A 15,955-nucleotide genomic window follows, 5' to 3' on the forward strand; every position below is an offset into this window, starting at 1 on the left:
TTTTATGGATTTCAAGAGATTTCAACAGATTTTATGAATTTTACTTTATTCTTTTACGGGAGAGCTAGAGAGAGAGGGAGAGAGGCAAGGGGAGAGAGAGAGGGAGGAGGGAGAGAGGAAGAGAGAGAGAGAGAGAGGAAGAGAGAGAGAGAGAGAGGAAGAGAGAGAGATAGTAAAATCTTAAAAGAAAAAAACAATGCTAAGAAATCTCATGCTTTCATGACAGACTTTTTCATGCTAAAATTTCACTAAAAAATCCCACAAAATCCATCAAAATCTGATTTATTAAACAATCCTTCGAAATTTGAATGATTTTGAATACCATAAGACTTTTTTTAAGTGATTAAGAGTCTTGATTGAATACCATAAGACTTTTTTTAAATGACAAGGAATCTTGATTGAATAACCCAAGACTTTTTTTAAATTGGAAAGAATCTTGATTGAATACCACAAGACTTATTCATGATAAAAAAGTCTTTTAAAATCCCTTAGAATCATGATCCAATACACAGAGTAAAAATGCACCCTCGTTAAACTCAATTTTAAAAAGTAAATAATTCAATTGATTATTCTTGGTATAAACTAGACGCGATCTTCGTATAACTAACTACATGGATTAATCTTTCAAGCCTACGAGAATTATATATAATAAGCAACAACAATCTTATCAAAGAAATTTAACATTTTTGCGTTTTCAGGGTTAGATTCAAAACCATCTAATTAAGTTTGAAGAGAGATTAAAATCATCTCATCTGAGCATTGTTAGAATAAATAATTGGTCTGGATTCTATTTGAAAAAACGGTACTAACTAATTATGGGTTAATACCTCAAATAGCTCCTGCAATTTAGAAGAGGTTTGAAAATAATAGTTGTAAACATAAAAATACAGATTCATTTTAGATTCTTCATGATGAATTACTGGGTAAATTCAAAATCTTTTCTCTTCAACTATATGTTACTTCCATAGTAAAAAACCACCCTTTCATTGGAATTAGAGGATCTAGTAACACACCAACTATCATTATGATTTGTGTTTGTGTAAAAACAAATACAATAGAAAAGTGTCTCTCATTGTCTGAAAATTATTAATCAAAGCCAAATTAAAACTTTTTTTAACAGACCAAATCAACTGCTACCTTACGGCGGCCAACGTCGTTGATAAAATATTCAAATGAAAAACAATATTTTCCTTTGGTTGATACGATATTTTATGTAGTTTTTAAACAATATTGATGATAAAACACTTACCATGATAACAACATAAAACAGTACATACTCTGTATAAAACAATATATATTTGACAATCTACCATAGTATTGCATTTATTTATATTTCACCGTCCAAGACTCAAGAAAACTAAATACAATATTCTAATGTAATTAGACAATAAGATATATTTTGGTATCAATGTTTTAAAACACGAACCATACGATATCAATGCAAATTAATATATATTTTGCTTCTTTCATAGTTGTAGTTTAATCATGCATTCAAATACTAGACTTAAAACAGACAAACACTAGATCGTGTGTGATGACGGTTGGGAGGATGATGATATTTTAGCAAAGGAAAACGCTAAAAGGCACGACGAAAGAATTCGTTGAAATTGCACGAACCATTCCTCTTTGTAATTAACCTTGTTAGACAGCTATGCTTTGGCATTTGGCACTTGATTTTATAGGGAGTTACGTTTAACTCAATTGATTTGAATACTTAGGGTTGAATGGTGCAGAAGCCGGTCACGTTCCTGTTTTGCATGACCAAACTACTGCTGCTCCAGTCATAATATCCGTTGTTTATTATAGTTTCATGAGTGTTGTAATTCTGCTTGAATATTTGTATATAACATATGCATTAACTGCGTGAAATGGAAGGCTGATAATATGCATGGTTGCAAGAACGCAAAGGGAAATTTTAGACCAAATATTACATTGGATGAAAACTTTAAATCATTTTAGTATGTAATTCACCTTTTGTGTTGCATAGTTCATTTCCATTATGAAATCAAATTTCAAATGTTTGTATGAGAACATATTTGGAGTTGCAAATCTAAATGATGTTTTATCTAATATTGGTTAATTCAAATATGACTGAAGTCTAAACAAAGACAAATTTAGTTGATTCATATTTTTTTTAGTTTAGACAATTTTACGACACTTTTTACAACTTCTCAAAAATTATAAATGTAACATTTTTTTATCGTTATTGGTGATACAAAAAGTGTTTCAATAATATAACATTTTGCTACATTTTTTTTATTGTTACAGATAATACTATATAATGTAACTAAAGCTCTTTAGTAACAGGTGCTTTACCTAACAATTGTTTAAATGTTACTAAATTTAATTAATAATATTTTTTTTGATTTAGTTACAATTTTCGAGTGTTACTAGTTCATAATTATGTTGCGGTGACAGGTTGAAAATAACACATGTGAGAACCATGCATTCAAATTGGGGAAAACTTCATAATAAGCAAATTGGGAATTATGTTCCACCATTACAGTTTCGGTATAAAACTATCAATCAACAAAAGAACAGGTAAGAGTGTAAAACTCAAATCATGGAAAAGCCCTTTTGATCCATCCATTGGCAACTTTTCTTGTAGTACTGTTGAACGCTTACGTATAATAGAAGTGTTCATTTGGAATGAAACTAGCATATACTGGCGCAGTGGGCCTTGGAATGGGGGGGTCTTCACTGGGATACAAACAATGACAGCTGCATATTTTTTTAGTTTTCAAGGAGGAGACGACGGAGAAGGGAATATTAATATATATTATACGGTAGAAAATGATGAGGACTTTGTGATCTTTCACCTAAATTCACAAGGAAAATTAGAAGCAACACAGTGGTATGACGAGAAAAAAGAAGTTATTGTTACATGGACAAGCCAAGACTTGGAGTGTGATGTTTACGGTATATGTGGGGCATTTGCAAGCTGTAGTTCATTGTTCTCACCAATATGTATCTGTCTGAGAGGATTTGAACCTAGAAACATACAAGAATGGAATGGACATAACTGGACCGGTGGGTGTGTTAGGAGAACCACTTTGCAGTGTAGTAGGGATAACAATAAAACCACACGGAGAAAGGAAGATGCGTTTTTGAAATTACAGACGGTGAAAGTACCAGCTTTTGCTGAAGCTTTAGCTGTTACACCAGACATTTGCAGAAGCCTATGCTTGGAGAATTGTTCTTGCCTTGCATATTCCCATGATTCCGTGATTGGCTGTATGTCGTGGACAGGGAAACTACTTGACATACAACAACTCGAAAGTGGAGGACTTGATCTATATGTCTGCACAGCGTATGCAGAACTTGGTATGCTTTATGTGTTGTATGTTAAGCGATTAACTTGTTACTTCCTCTTAGGTGTTAGGATCGTATTGAATTTAATATATTTTAAATTTTAATTTTTCATCTATACAGATCGAGGAAGAAACAAGACACTCATCATTGTAAGTACAGTCATAATTGGAACTCTAGTAATTGTTATTTGTGCATATATCTTGTGGAGAAGGACGAAAAACCACCCGGGTAACTTAATATTTTCGTATATTCAGATTGAGCCATAAAATTTACTTTCTATTAATGAGAAACTAAGCTCAAATTATTTGTTTCCACTGCAGCTAAACAGTGGCTCTTTACTAAATCAGCAAGGAAAAAGAACAACAAAGCTTTCCAACAATTTAATAAAGGTGGATCACCAAATGTTTCTCCTAGTGACAACGTAATTGGAGAAATGTCCCAAGTTAAACTGCAAGAGCTATTAATATTTGATTTTGAGAAATTGGCAACTGCCACTAACAACTTCCACTTATCCAACAAACTTGGACAGGGTGGTTTTGGTATAGTATACAAGGTACCTTACATGCAACAATTATAAATATTTTAAAGTTACTGTCTATTGTTGTTGTCACATAATATTTTTTTCTAGGGGAAACTGCAAGATGGCCAGGAAATAGCAGTTAAAAGACTTTCTAGAGCATCCGGACAAGGGTTGGAGGAATTTATGAATGAAGTAGTGGTCCTTTGTAAGCTTCAACACCGCAATCTTGTTAAACTTCTTGGTTGTTGTATTGAAGGTGATGAAAAGATGTTGATGTATGAGTACATGCCAAACAAAAGTTTGGATGCATTCATCTTTGGTTAGTTCTTTGAAGCCCCCTTTAACACTTTCTTGTATAAATATTGAAGAATAAGTAATTGTTTCACTGCCGGTGAGTTTTCCTTGAAGCATGCTTATTGACTGATTTTGATGACTCAACTTCATAATTTAATATAATGATACCCTTATTTTTTAGATCCATCAAAAAATAAACTCCTAGATTGGAGGACACGGTACAACATAACAGAAGGAATAGCTCGCGGATTGCTATATCTTCACAGAGATTCCAGACTAAGAATTATTCACAGAGATTTGAAGGCAAGTAATGTCCTGTTAGATGAGGAGCTGAATCCAAAAATATCAGACTTTGGTATGGCTAGAATCTTTGGAGGGGGAGACAATCAGGTCAATACTTCCAGAATTGTCGGAACATAGTAAGTGTGCCTGCCAAAACTTTTACTTTAGCAGTAATAACTGGAGAATAAACTTTTACTTGTCAACGCAGTGGCTATTTGTCAATGCAAGGACTTTTTTCAGAGAAATCAGATGTTTTTAGCTTTGGTGTTTTGGTACTAGAGATCGTTAGCGGGAGAAGAAACTCAAGCTTTTATGACAATGAGCATGCTCTGAGTCTTGTAGGATTTGTAAGCATTAACAGTTCATTACTGGCTCAATAATATGCTATTTTTTCCTTTTGCTACCGCAACTTACAAATATTTGAAATTTGCTTTTGCTTTTCATTTAGGTCTGGATACAATGGAGGGAAGGAAATATTTTATCTTTAATAGATCCAGAAATATATGATCATAGTCATGATAAGAATATTTCGAGATGCTTACATATAGGACTGTTATGTGTACAAGAATCGGCTGTAGACAGGCCTAATATGGCTACAGTAATTTCTATGCTTAACAATGAGGTTGCATCACTTCCTCCTCCAAGTCAACCTGCATTCATCCTAAGGCAGTATATGTTGAATTCAAAGTCGCCTGAAGAAAATCAAATTGTCTGTTCCATTAATAATGTCAGTATTACAGATTTATGTGGTAGATAGCACACTAGAGACTATGAAAGGATTTGGAGGTTTATAGATATTTGGCCAATAATAGAATCTTTGTTAATGTATTTGTGACAAAAGAAAACTCTAGTGTAATGGAAGACATAGAACACAAGTTTTTATCTTTGCTAGAACACAAGTGTAATGGATATTATGGAACAGAGTTTGCGACCTTTGTTTTCTAGTTCGACTTCTTCCTCATCATCCATCAAAACTATCCAAATATTTTTATGCAGCAATTGATACCAGACCAAAGGCTCATGATACCAATTGAGATGGGAAAATGGATTCTAGGGACAAAGCGATAAAATCCGAGTCTCACTAGTAGGTATTTTATTGGTTTAGAATAGAATCCGATACAGAGGAGAAATTGGGAGATGAATATTGTAGAGTGATAGTTTTTGAGTGAAGATTTTTGTTGAAATGTTGATTGATTGCAAATGAAATATAATGAGGCACAAAGCCAAGTTTAAATACAATCTCAAGACTAAAGGAGTAAAATGACATAAAGTAAATCTAATACCTTAAATAGGCTAATTCGCCTCCACCTATTTAATCACTGTTACATTCTTGATTCTTCCACTGCTTCGACATTGACGACAAACCGATCAAAACCACAACGATACTTGGCCACCACCTTTGCAGCATATTATTTGCACGATTGAAACAATGAAGAACAGGAAGATCCAAAATCAGTTGATGGATTGGTTTGATTTGAATGGCTCACAATTTGATTTAGTTTGGAGCTCATTGCTTCAGATTATAGGCCTTTAAAGCAATTTAACCTCAACCATAGTATTTTTTTGCAATTACTGATGGAAATTAATCATGATAGTGGTTAATATCAGTGTCACAGGTTGAAAATAACACATGTGAGAACCATGGATTCAAATTGGGGCCAAGTTCATGATATAAGCAAATTGGGAATTATGGTCCACAATTACAGTTTTGGTATAAAATGATTTTTTTGCAATATTCTGAGTTCCTGTCAAAGAAGTGAGTTCTCAAATAACAAAAACTCTTGTAACCTTCTGTGACAAGTCAAACTGGAGGTGCACTGGTATACACCATCTAAATTGGTGGATCTTAGTCTCCACCTATTGGGTGACTGCTTCATGGAAATGGTACTTCTTTTATCATTTCTAAAATCATTGACTTTTATGATTAAATTGATTAATTATTTGATATTAAACTTGATGAGGTTGCTTTTGATGTAAAAAATGAATAAATCTAAATTTTAAATTTAAAAAGCATTAGACATGTGATATTATTTTATCAATTATGTGAGGCACACACATCATCATTAACAGAAACAACCTCTTTTATTTGAAATGGTTGCAATCTTAAACATCATTACTTGTGGTTCATGAGACTGTTGACTTTAAGAAAGAAGTATCCAATCTTAATAAATAAGAAAGTGTGTCTGTTTTATCTATTCATCTCCCTAATGAATTTCAGTTGCTGTGCATATTTACTCTCTGTCATATTCATTTTGTGTTGCTATTTACTACATGTTAGTATTGGTGTAGACACTATAACATCATCTCAATTTATCAAAGACCCTGAAACTCTAATCTCCAAAGATGGTAACTTCACCTTGGGATTCTTTAGCCGTAGAAATTCTACAAATCGCAATGTTGGAATTTGGTGGAAGTCTCAATCTACAATCATGTGGGTGGAAAACAGAAACCAGCCACTGAATGATTCTAATGGGAATTTCACAATATCCGAAGATGGAAATCTTGCGATATTAAATGGACAGAAACGAGTCATATGGTCATCGAATGTTTCCAACATAGCAACAAATACAAGTTCTCAGTTTTCAGACTTTGGTAACCTTGTCCTTTTGGATATTACAACTGGAAACATTTTATGGCAAATTATTCAGCAACCTTCGATCAACAAATTATTACAGCCTAGCATGAAACTATCGATCAACAAAAGAACAGGCAAGAGTGTAAAACTCAAATCATGGAAAAGTCCTTTTGATCGATCCACTGATAACTTTTCTTGTAGTACTGTTGAACGCCTACGTATAATTGAAGTGTTCATTTGGAATGAAACTCACATATACTGGCGCATTGGGCCTTGGAATGGTGGCGTCTTCACTGGGATACAAACAATGACAGCTGCATATTTTTTTAGTTTTCAAGGAAGAGATGACGGAGAAGGGAATATTAATATATATATTATAGGGTAGAAAATTATGAGGACTTTATGATCTATCACCTCAATTCACAAGGAAAATTTGAAGAAAGACGGTGGGATGAGGAGAAGAAAGAAGTTATTGTTACATGGAGAAGCCAAGACTCAGAGTGTGATGCTTATGGTATATGTGGGGCATTTGCAAGCTGTAATTCATTGGTCTCACCAATATGTATCTCTGTCTGAGAGGATTTGAACCTAGAAACATACAAGAATGGAATATACATAACTGGACCGGTGGGTGTGTTAGGAGAACCCCTTTGCAGTGTGGCAAGGCTAACAATAAAACCACACAGAGAAAGGAATATGCTTTTTCAAACTACAGATGGTGAAAGTACCGGCTTTTGCTGAAGCTTTAGCTGTTACACCAGACATTTGCAGAAGCCTATGCTTGGAGAATTGTTCTTGCCTTGCATATTCCCATGATTCCGTGATTGGCTGTATGTCGTGGACAGGGAAACTACTTGACATACAACAACTCCAAAGTGGAGGACTTGATCTATATGTCCGCACAGCGTATGCAGAACTTGGTATGCTTTATGTGTTGTATGTTAAGCGATTAACTTGTTACTTCCTCTTAGGTATTAGGATCATATTGAATTTAATATATTTTAAATTTTAATTTTTCATCTATACAGATCGAGGGAGAAACAAGACACTCATAATTGTAAGTACGGTTATAATTGGAACTCTACTAATTGTTATATGTGCATATATCATGTGGAGAAGGACAAGAAACCACCCAGGTAACTTACTATTTTTGTATATTCAGCTTGAGCCATAAAATTTACTTTCTATTAATGAGGAACTAAGCTCAAATTATTTGTTTCCGCTGCAGCTAAACTGTGGCACTCTGCTAAATCAGCAAGGAAGAAGAACAACAAAGCTTTCCAACAATTTAACAAAGGTGGATCATCAGATGTTTGTTCTAGTGACGACGTAATTGGAGAAATGTCCCAAGTTAGACTACAAGAGATATTAATATTTGATTTTGAAAAGATTGCAACTGCCACAAACAACTTCCACTTATCCAACAAACTTGGATAGGGTGGTTTTGGTATAGTATACAAGGTACCTTAAATGCAAAAAAGTAATATTAGTTTAAAACCGTCGTATAGTAGTTCTCACATATGTTTTTTTGTAGGGGAAACTGCAAGATGGTCAGGAAATAGCAGTTAAAAGACTTTCAAGAGCATCTGGACAAGGTCTGGAGGAATTCATGAATGAAGTAATGGTGATTAGTAAGCTTCAACACCGCAATCTTGTAAGACTTTTTGGCTGTTGTGTTGAAGGAGATGAAAAGATGTTGATGTATGAGGACATGCCAAATAAAACTTTGGATGCGTTCATCTTTGGTTAGTTCTTTGAAGCCCCGTTTAACAATTTCTCATAAACAATGTCATACTATTATTTTTTACTTAATTTTAGCTTGTATACAATATATTTAATAATAAACAATTGTTGTGAATTCGGACAAAATCACACCTATGAATAACAAAGATGTGTGGAGCAAAAGAAGTGATAATCAATGGATAAAGTGTCTCCAAGAAACAACAACAAAAACAGACCTAAATCTAAGTGTAGAGCAACACCACAAGCATAATCAAAGCAATAAAGATAAGAAATGAAAGAAAGGAACAAACACACCAAGATTGTTGACCCAGTTCGGTCCAATATGACCTAATCTGGGGGAGAGAGCAGCCCTCCAATCCACTAAGATGAAAGTGTTACAATGCGTTACAAGAAATTAGCTTATAAGCTTACAAAAGAACAAGTCCTAATTTCTACCCTTTTTTCATATCACCCACACTCTCAATGAATCCTAAGAGAAAACACAAAAGGAAGCTTTTTGATCCTTCCAATGGTGAAATCTCACTACCCAAGGTGTTTACAATGTTTCCCAACCCAAGAGAACCTCACTACAAAGACACTCAACCCTAAAGTTACCTCCTTTATAATCCAAGTTTCTCTCTCTCAAAACTCTCCTTCAAAATTTGCAAAGAAACACTTATATAGTACACAGTGTCAGACGAAATCGCGCCGCACCTGCCAGAATCGCGCCACGGTATAAACGTACGACCCAAGTATAACGGTCTTATCCACAAATCGCGCCACGCCAGTACTAAATCGTGCCGCGATTTGCCTTCAGCAAAAACATCCATTCTGCCAAGAGAAATCGTGTCACGGCTCCCAAAATGGCGCCACGATTTTGGCCTTTACAGAATCAGAAATTTAAAGTCAATTTCAACAACAATTGTTTCACTGCCAGTGATGTTTTTGGAAGATTATGATTTTGATGACTTCACTTTATATCTTGATATCATGTTCAAACTATTATATATAGTGATACCCTTATTATTGTAGATCCATAAAAAAATAAGCTCCTGGATTGGAGGATACGATATAGCATAATCGAAGGAATAGCTCGAGGATTGCTATATCTTCACAGAGATTCTAGACTAAGAATTATTCATAGAGATTTGAAGGCAAGTAATGTCTTGTTAGATGAGGAGCTGAATCCAAAAATATCAGACTTTGGTATGGTTAGAATCTTTGGAGGGGGAGAAGATCAGGCCAATACTAGAAGGATAGTCGGAACTTAGTAAGTATCCTTTTCTTATCCAATATTTTAGTAGTAATAATTAAAGAATAATTTTTTATATTTTAATGCAGTGGCTATATGTCTCCGGAATATGCAATGCAAGGATTATTTTCAGAGAAATCAGATTTTTTTAGTTTTGGTGTTTTGATACTAGAGATTGTTACTGGGAGAAGGAACTCATGTTTTTATGACAATGAGCATTCTGAGCCTTTTAGGATTTGTACGCCTCAACTAACCATTGATGTTTTTATCTCGTTGACACAACATTCCAGTGTCTGATCATTTCTTTTATCTTATTTAGGTGTGGATGCAATGGAAGGGAGACTATTTTATCTCTAATAGATCAAGGAATATATGATCCTAGCCATCATAATTACATTTTAAGGTACATACATATAGGACTTTTGTGCGTACAAGAACATGCTGTAGATAGGCCCATATGGCTGCGGTAATTTCTATGCTTAACAACGATGCTGCATTACTTTCTCGTCCGAGTAAACCTGCATTCATCCTGATGAAGAATACGTTGAATCCAAAGTGGCATGAAGAATATGAAAGTGTTAGTTCTATCAACAATGTCAGTATTACAGAAATCCGTGGCAGATAGCACACTAAGGACTCAGAAATGTTTTTTTAATGTCAATGGATATGTGGTCAATGCTAGAAACTTTGTAATTGATATGATATGGTTTGTGGGATAAGAAAACTCTAGTAGAATTAAAGATGCATTTTGTAGTTTCGTTGAGAGCCTCTTTTCTTATTGATACAATTTTTGCATGTTTTCTGTTGCTGACTGCCTTGGATGTGGATAGTTTGTATGTTGATAATCGTAAAGAAGGGCATGTCGGATATCAAAATTTATATCCCAGTCTCCACAACCTCCAAAAGAATACTAATTACCACTTTAAATAGCCATTTTGAACATTGGCTATGCATTTTATTTGAAGTAAACAAAACAATTCGATTGAATATTAGGTAGATTCGAAACCACATTATTTTATCTCTTCAACCTCTATATTCCTCCTTTAATAGATAAATACAATAGACAAGTGTCTATAACTTACTAATCTGAACCAAGTGTCTATAAATTACTATATTAGTCTGCGAGTTTAGGGAGAATCTTGTATTCTCACCACCACTGTCAATAATAATGATTTTCTACTATTTTTATGCTAATACTGACCACTATTCTGTTAATTATAGCTATTCATATTGAAGAAGTGAGTTTGCAAATAACAAATCTCTTATAACCTGTTATAGCAAGTCAAACTGATGGTGTACCGGTACACCGTATCTAAAGTAGCGCATCCAGTCTCCACCTATTGGGTGACCTGGTTTCATGAAAATTATGTGGCTTTTATATTTTATAAAATCATTGACCATGTATGAATAAATTGATAAACTATTGTGTATTAAACTATATGAGGTTGCAGTTGGTGTCATGAATGAATGATTCAAAGTTATATGATGACTGATATTATTTTATCAATTACTTGATATACCTGCCTAAAGAAAACTTGAATGTAGAAATGATTCTCACAGATGTGAGATTATACAAGTTGAGTTAATACAATAAAAATGAGACTAGAATTGATAAACTTATTAAATGGTGAAATGTCTCTACAAGCTTTTAGCGTGCGACATCATTAAATCGAACAAATTTTTTTATTTGAAATAGTAGCAATCTTCAGAATCATTACTTGTGGTTTGTGAGACTGTTTATGCATCATACTGTAACGGTTGAACATATACTCTACATCTAATGGGTTTCAGTAGCTGTGCAAGTTTGTTTTCTGTTTTGTTTCTTCTGTGTTGCTATTTGCTACAAGTCGGTATTGCCATCGAAGCCATCACATCATCCCAATTCATCAAAGACCCTGGAACTCTACTCTCCAAAGATGGTAATTTCACCTTTGGATTCTTTAGCCCTAAAAACTCTACAAATCGCTATGTTGGAATTTGGTGGAAGTCTCAATCTTCAATCATATGGGTGGCAAACAGAAACAAACCACTAAGTGATTCTAATGGGATTGTCACAATATCTGAGGATGGAAATCTTGTGGTATTGAATGGACAAAAACAAGTAATTTGGTCATCAAATTTGTCTAACACAACATCACATACTACTGCCCAGCTTTCAGATTATGGTAACCTTGTCCTCTTGGAAAGCACAGTAGGTAGCATGTTGTGGCAGAGTTTTCAAAAACCTTTTGATACATTTCTACCAGGTATGAAACTTACAAGAAACAAAAGAACAGGTGAGAAAGTACAACTCACATCATGGAAAAACCCTTCAGATCCATCTGTTGGAAGCTTTTCTATTAGTTTTATTGACCGCATAAATTTACACGAGCTGTTCATTTTCAATGAAACTCAGCCATACTGGCGAAGTGGTCCTTGGGATGGTGTAGTTTTTACTGGGATGCAGATGATGACAAATCCATATATTAATGGTAATCATGTAGTAGATGATGGGGAGGGAAATATTTATATATATTACACAGTACCAAAAGATATATCACTGGTAGTCTACAATCTGAATTCGCAAGGCCAATTAATAGCAAAATGGTGGGATTATGAGAAGAAAGAATTACAAATTATACAGACTAGCCAACTATCGGAATGTGACATTTATGGTATATGTGGGGCATTCGCAAGCTGTAGTTCATTGAAGTTACCAATATGCAGTTGTTTGAGAGGATTTGAACCCAGGAACAAACAGGAGTGGAATAGACACAACTGGACTGGTGGGTGTGTTAGAAGGATACTTTTGCAGTGTGAAAGGGTCAATAATAACACCACAAGTACAAAGAAGGAAGATGGATTTTTGAAATTGAAGATGGTTAAAGTTCCTGATTTTGCACAAGGTTCAGCACTTACACCAGACATATGTAGAAGCCGATGCTTAGAGAATTGCTCTTGCATTGCATATTCTCACACCGCTGGGATTGGTTGTATGTCTTGGACTGGGAATCTAATTGATATACAACAATTCAAAAATGGAGGGCTTGATTTATATGTTCGTGTAGCCTATGCAGAACTTGGTATGCTCTAATCGTTTGTTGAATCATTTGAAACATAGTTCTTTAACTTGATTCTATCTCTTATGTTTGGATTGAATTGAACTACTTGTATTTTAATATTAAATTTTTTCTGCATACAGATAAAGAGAGAAACACAACAATCATAATCACAACTACAGTGATTATAGGAACGCTCATAATTGTCACGTGTGCATATTTTATGTGTAGAAGGGCTGCTAACAGTCCGGAAGGTAACATACCATATTCATGTCGTGTAATTTTTCTTTCTATTGGTTCAGGAACTAAGCTTAAATACTATTTTTTACCTCAGCTAAGCTGAAGCCCTCTCTTAAATCAAAGAGGAAAAAGAACATCAAAGCTTTCCAATTCTTTAATAAAGTTGGAACATCAGAAGATAATACAAGCGACAGCATAATTAGAACGCTGTCACAAGTTAAACTCCAGGAGTTGTTACTATTTGATTTTGAAAGGCTTGCAATTGCCACAAACAACTTCCACTCGTCCAATAAACTTGGGCAAGGTGGTTTTGGTCCTGTATACAAGGTACCTTAAATACAAAAAAAAGTTATCTTATCTGAAGCCATAGTCTATAGTTGCTCTCTCTTATTGTTTCTTTCAGGGAAAACTACAAGACAATCAAGATATAGCAGTTAAACGACTTTCTAGATCATCCGGACAGGGGCTAGAAGAATTCAAGAATGAAGTAGTTGTCATTTGTAAGCTTCAACATCGCAATCTGATAAGACTTCTTGGCTGCTGTGTTGAAGGAGAGGAAAAGATGTTGATATATGAGTACATGCCAAATAAAAGTTTGGATGCATTTGTGTTTGGTCAGTTCCTTGAAGCTCCCTTAATTAGTTGTCGCATATCCAATGACGATCTTTCATTTTTCTCATTATTTATCATGTATAGCAATTGCTTCAAATTAGAGAGTTTTCTGGAAAGGGTCCTAATGGGGTGACTTCGATGACTTTGTTTCATTGTATACTATTATTTTTAAGATACAACAATCATACCTTTATTTTTCAGATCCATCAAAAAATAAACTCCTAGAGTGGAGGACCCGGTATAACATTATAGATGGAATAGCTCGAGGATTGCTTTATCTTCATAGAGATTCCAAATTGAGAATTATACACAGAGATTTAAAGACAAGTAACATCTTGTTAGACGAGGAGTTGAATCCCAAAATATCAGACTTTGGTATGGCTAGAATCTTCGAAGGGAGAGAAGATACAGAAAATACTATAAGGGTTGTCGGAACTTAGTAAGTGTGCCTTCCTTGTCCAATTTTATAGTAAAATACTTGGAGAATAATATGTTACATAAAAAATGCAGTGGTTATATATCTCCCGAATACGCAATGCAAGGACTGTTTTCAGAGAAATCAGATGTCTTTAGCTTTGGTGTTTTGTTACTAGAGATTATTAGCGGGAGAAGAAACTCAAGCTTTTATGACAATGAGCATGCACTGACCCTTTTAGGATTTGTAAGCCTCGATAATTCCTTTTCTTTTACTTAATATGATCTCTTTTCCTTTTTGTCGATACAACTTACAAATGTCTGAAATTTTTTATTTACTTAATTATTTGTTTTCATCTAGGTTTGGATACAATGGAAGGAAGGCAATATTTTATCTTTTATAAATACAGAAATATATGATCCTAGTCACCATAAGTATGTTGTAAGGTGTATACACATTGGACTTCTGTGTGTACAAGAGCTTGCTGTAGACAGGCCTAATATGGCTGCAGTAATTTCTATGCTTAACAGCGAGGCTGAATTACTTCCTCCTCCAAGTCAACCTGCATTTATCTTGAGGCAAAATATGTTGAGTACAATGTCTCACGAAGAAAGTCATAGACGCTATTCCATCAATAGTGTCAGTATTACAGACATCAGTGGCAGATAGCAAACTAGGAGCTCTAAGAATAGTTATAGAAAGCGATGGAGATGAGGCCAATGCTAGAAATTAATTTTTGAGATGTGCACGAGGATTTCAAATACCCCCAACGCGACTAAAATTCATTCTTCTGAGTGGGAAACCTTCCTTAGGGAGGCAGAGCTGTTGGAGGTTGATAACTTCAAATATGAACTTGGCCTGTAATGTCTTTCTTAACATTGTTTACTTTCTTAACAAGTGAGTTTCTTATATATGTATGGATCCTATATGTACTAAATTCTTATGCTTTTATGATAATTAATGTTGAATACTTAAGAATAATATTGGATAAGACAAGCAGTTATAGAATTTCTAATGTCTAAAGATACTAGACATATTCAAAGTTTGAACAATAGTAAATATGAATAACTGTTCTAATCCAAATGTAAGAAAAAATAATTTATTTGTTTACTTTTGGTCAAAATGTCTGTTGTTTAGATTTGAAGACTGTAATGGATTGAATTGTAAAGAAGACAATTGTTGCTATTGTAAGTAAAGAAGACAATCAATCCAACTCCCAGTGTATAAACTAAGGAGGAATAACAACCAATTTGCAAGTAAATAACAATAGAAAGAAGAACTTGAAAGAGTACAAGGAATAAGAGTACAAGGAATAAGAGAACTAGAGAATCAGATAGAGAAGAATTTCATCACATATTTTCCATGTCTTATTTGCTTGGCTTTCTCTTATTTATAAGGGTCCATATTCATATTTACCATATTATCCTTTTCAGCCCTTTGACTCATTACAAAGACACAAAATGTAGACAAAGTATTCCAGAATCTATTTTCTCCTGTATAAAGTGACAATCAATTTCAATGTTCTTTGTTCGATCATGTTGAACCGGATTAAGGGCTATGCTTATTACGGCCATTTTGTCAAAAAAGAACTTCAAGGGAAGTTCTATAGTCATTCTTAACTCCTTTAGAACTCGCTGCATACAAAGATCCTCTCAAATTCCTTTGACTGTTGCGCTAAACTCAATTTCTGCAC

At 34.3% G+C, this 15,955-nt stretch overlaps 2 protein-coding genes and 1 pseudogene across 2 annotated transcripts; all 3 read left to right on the forward strand.

Annotated features, from left to right (window-relative positions):
- Positions 1 to 2,431: 2,431 nt before the first annotated feature.
- LOC120575809 (G-type lectin S-receptor-like serine/threonine-protein kinase At1g11330) lies at positions 2,432 to 5,476 on the forward strand. The gene is made up of 7 exons (XM_039827944.1): positions 2,432 to 3,324; positions 3,433 to 3,540; positions 3,633 to 3,865; positions 3,941 to 4,151; positions 4,308 to 4,545; positions 4,617 to 4,755; positions 4,857 to 5,476. The coding sequence occupies exons 1-7, from the start codon at positions 2,490 to 2,492 to the stop codon at positions 5,163 to 5,165; spliced, it is 2,073 nt and encodes a 690-aa protein (XP_039683878.1). The 5' UTR covers positions 2,432 to 2,489; the 3' UTR covers positions 5,166 to 5,476.
- Positions 5,477 to 6,515: 1,039 nt separating this feature from the next.
- LOC25498357 (G-type lectin S-receptor-like serine/threonine-protein kinase At1g11330) lies at positions 6,516 to 10,752 on the forward strand (annotated as a pseudogene).
- Positions 10,753 to 11,459: 707 nt separating this feature from the next.
- Positions 11,460 to 15,250, forward strand: LOC25498361 (G-type lectin S-receptor-like serine/threonine-protein kinase At1g11300). The gene is made up of 7 exons (XM_013593263.3): positions 11,460 to 13,019; positions 13,139 to 13,249; positions 13,330 to 13,562; positions 13,639 to 13,849; positions 14,049 to 14,286; positions 14,358 to 14,508; positions 14,623 to 15,250. The coding sequence occupies exons 1-7, from the start codon at positions 11,738 to 11,740 to the stop codon at positions 14,929 to 14,931; spliced, it is 2,535 nt and encodes an 844-aa protein (XP_013448717.1). The 5' UTR covers positions 11,460 to 11,737; the 3' UTR covers positions 14,932 to 15,250.
- The last annotated feature ends 705 nt before the right edge of the window (positions 15,251 to 15,955 follow it).

The sequence above is a fragment of the Medicago truncatula genome, chromosome 7, assembly GCF_003473485.1.
Source record: "Medicago truncatula cultivar Jemalong A17 chromosome 7, MtrunA17r5.0-ANR, whole genome shotgun sequence".
Lineage (NCBI taxonomy): Eukaryota > Viridiplantae > Streptophyta > Magnoliopsida > Fabales > Fabaceae > Medicago > Medicago truncatula.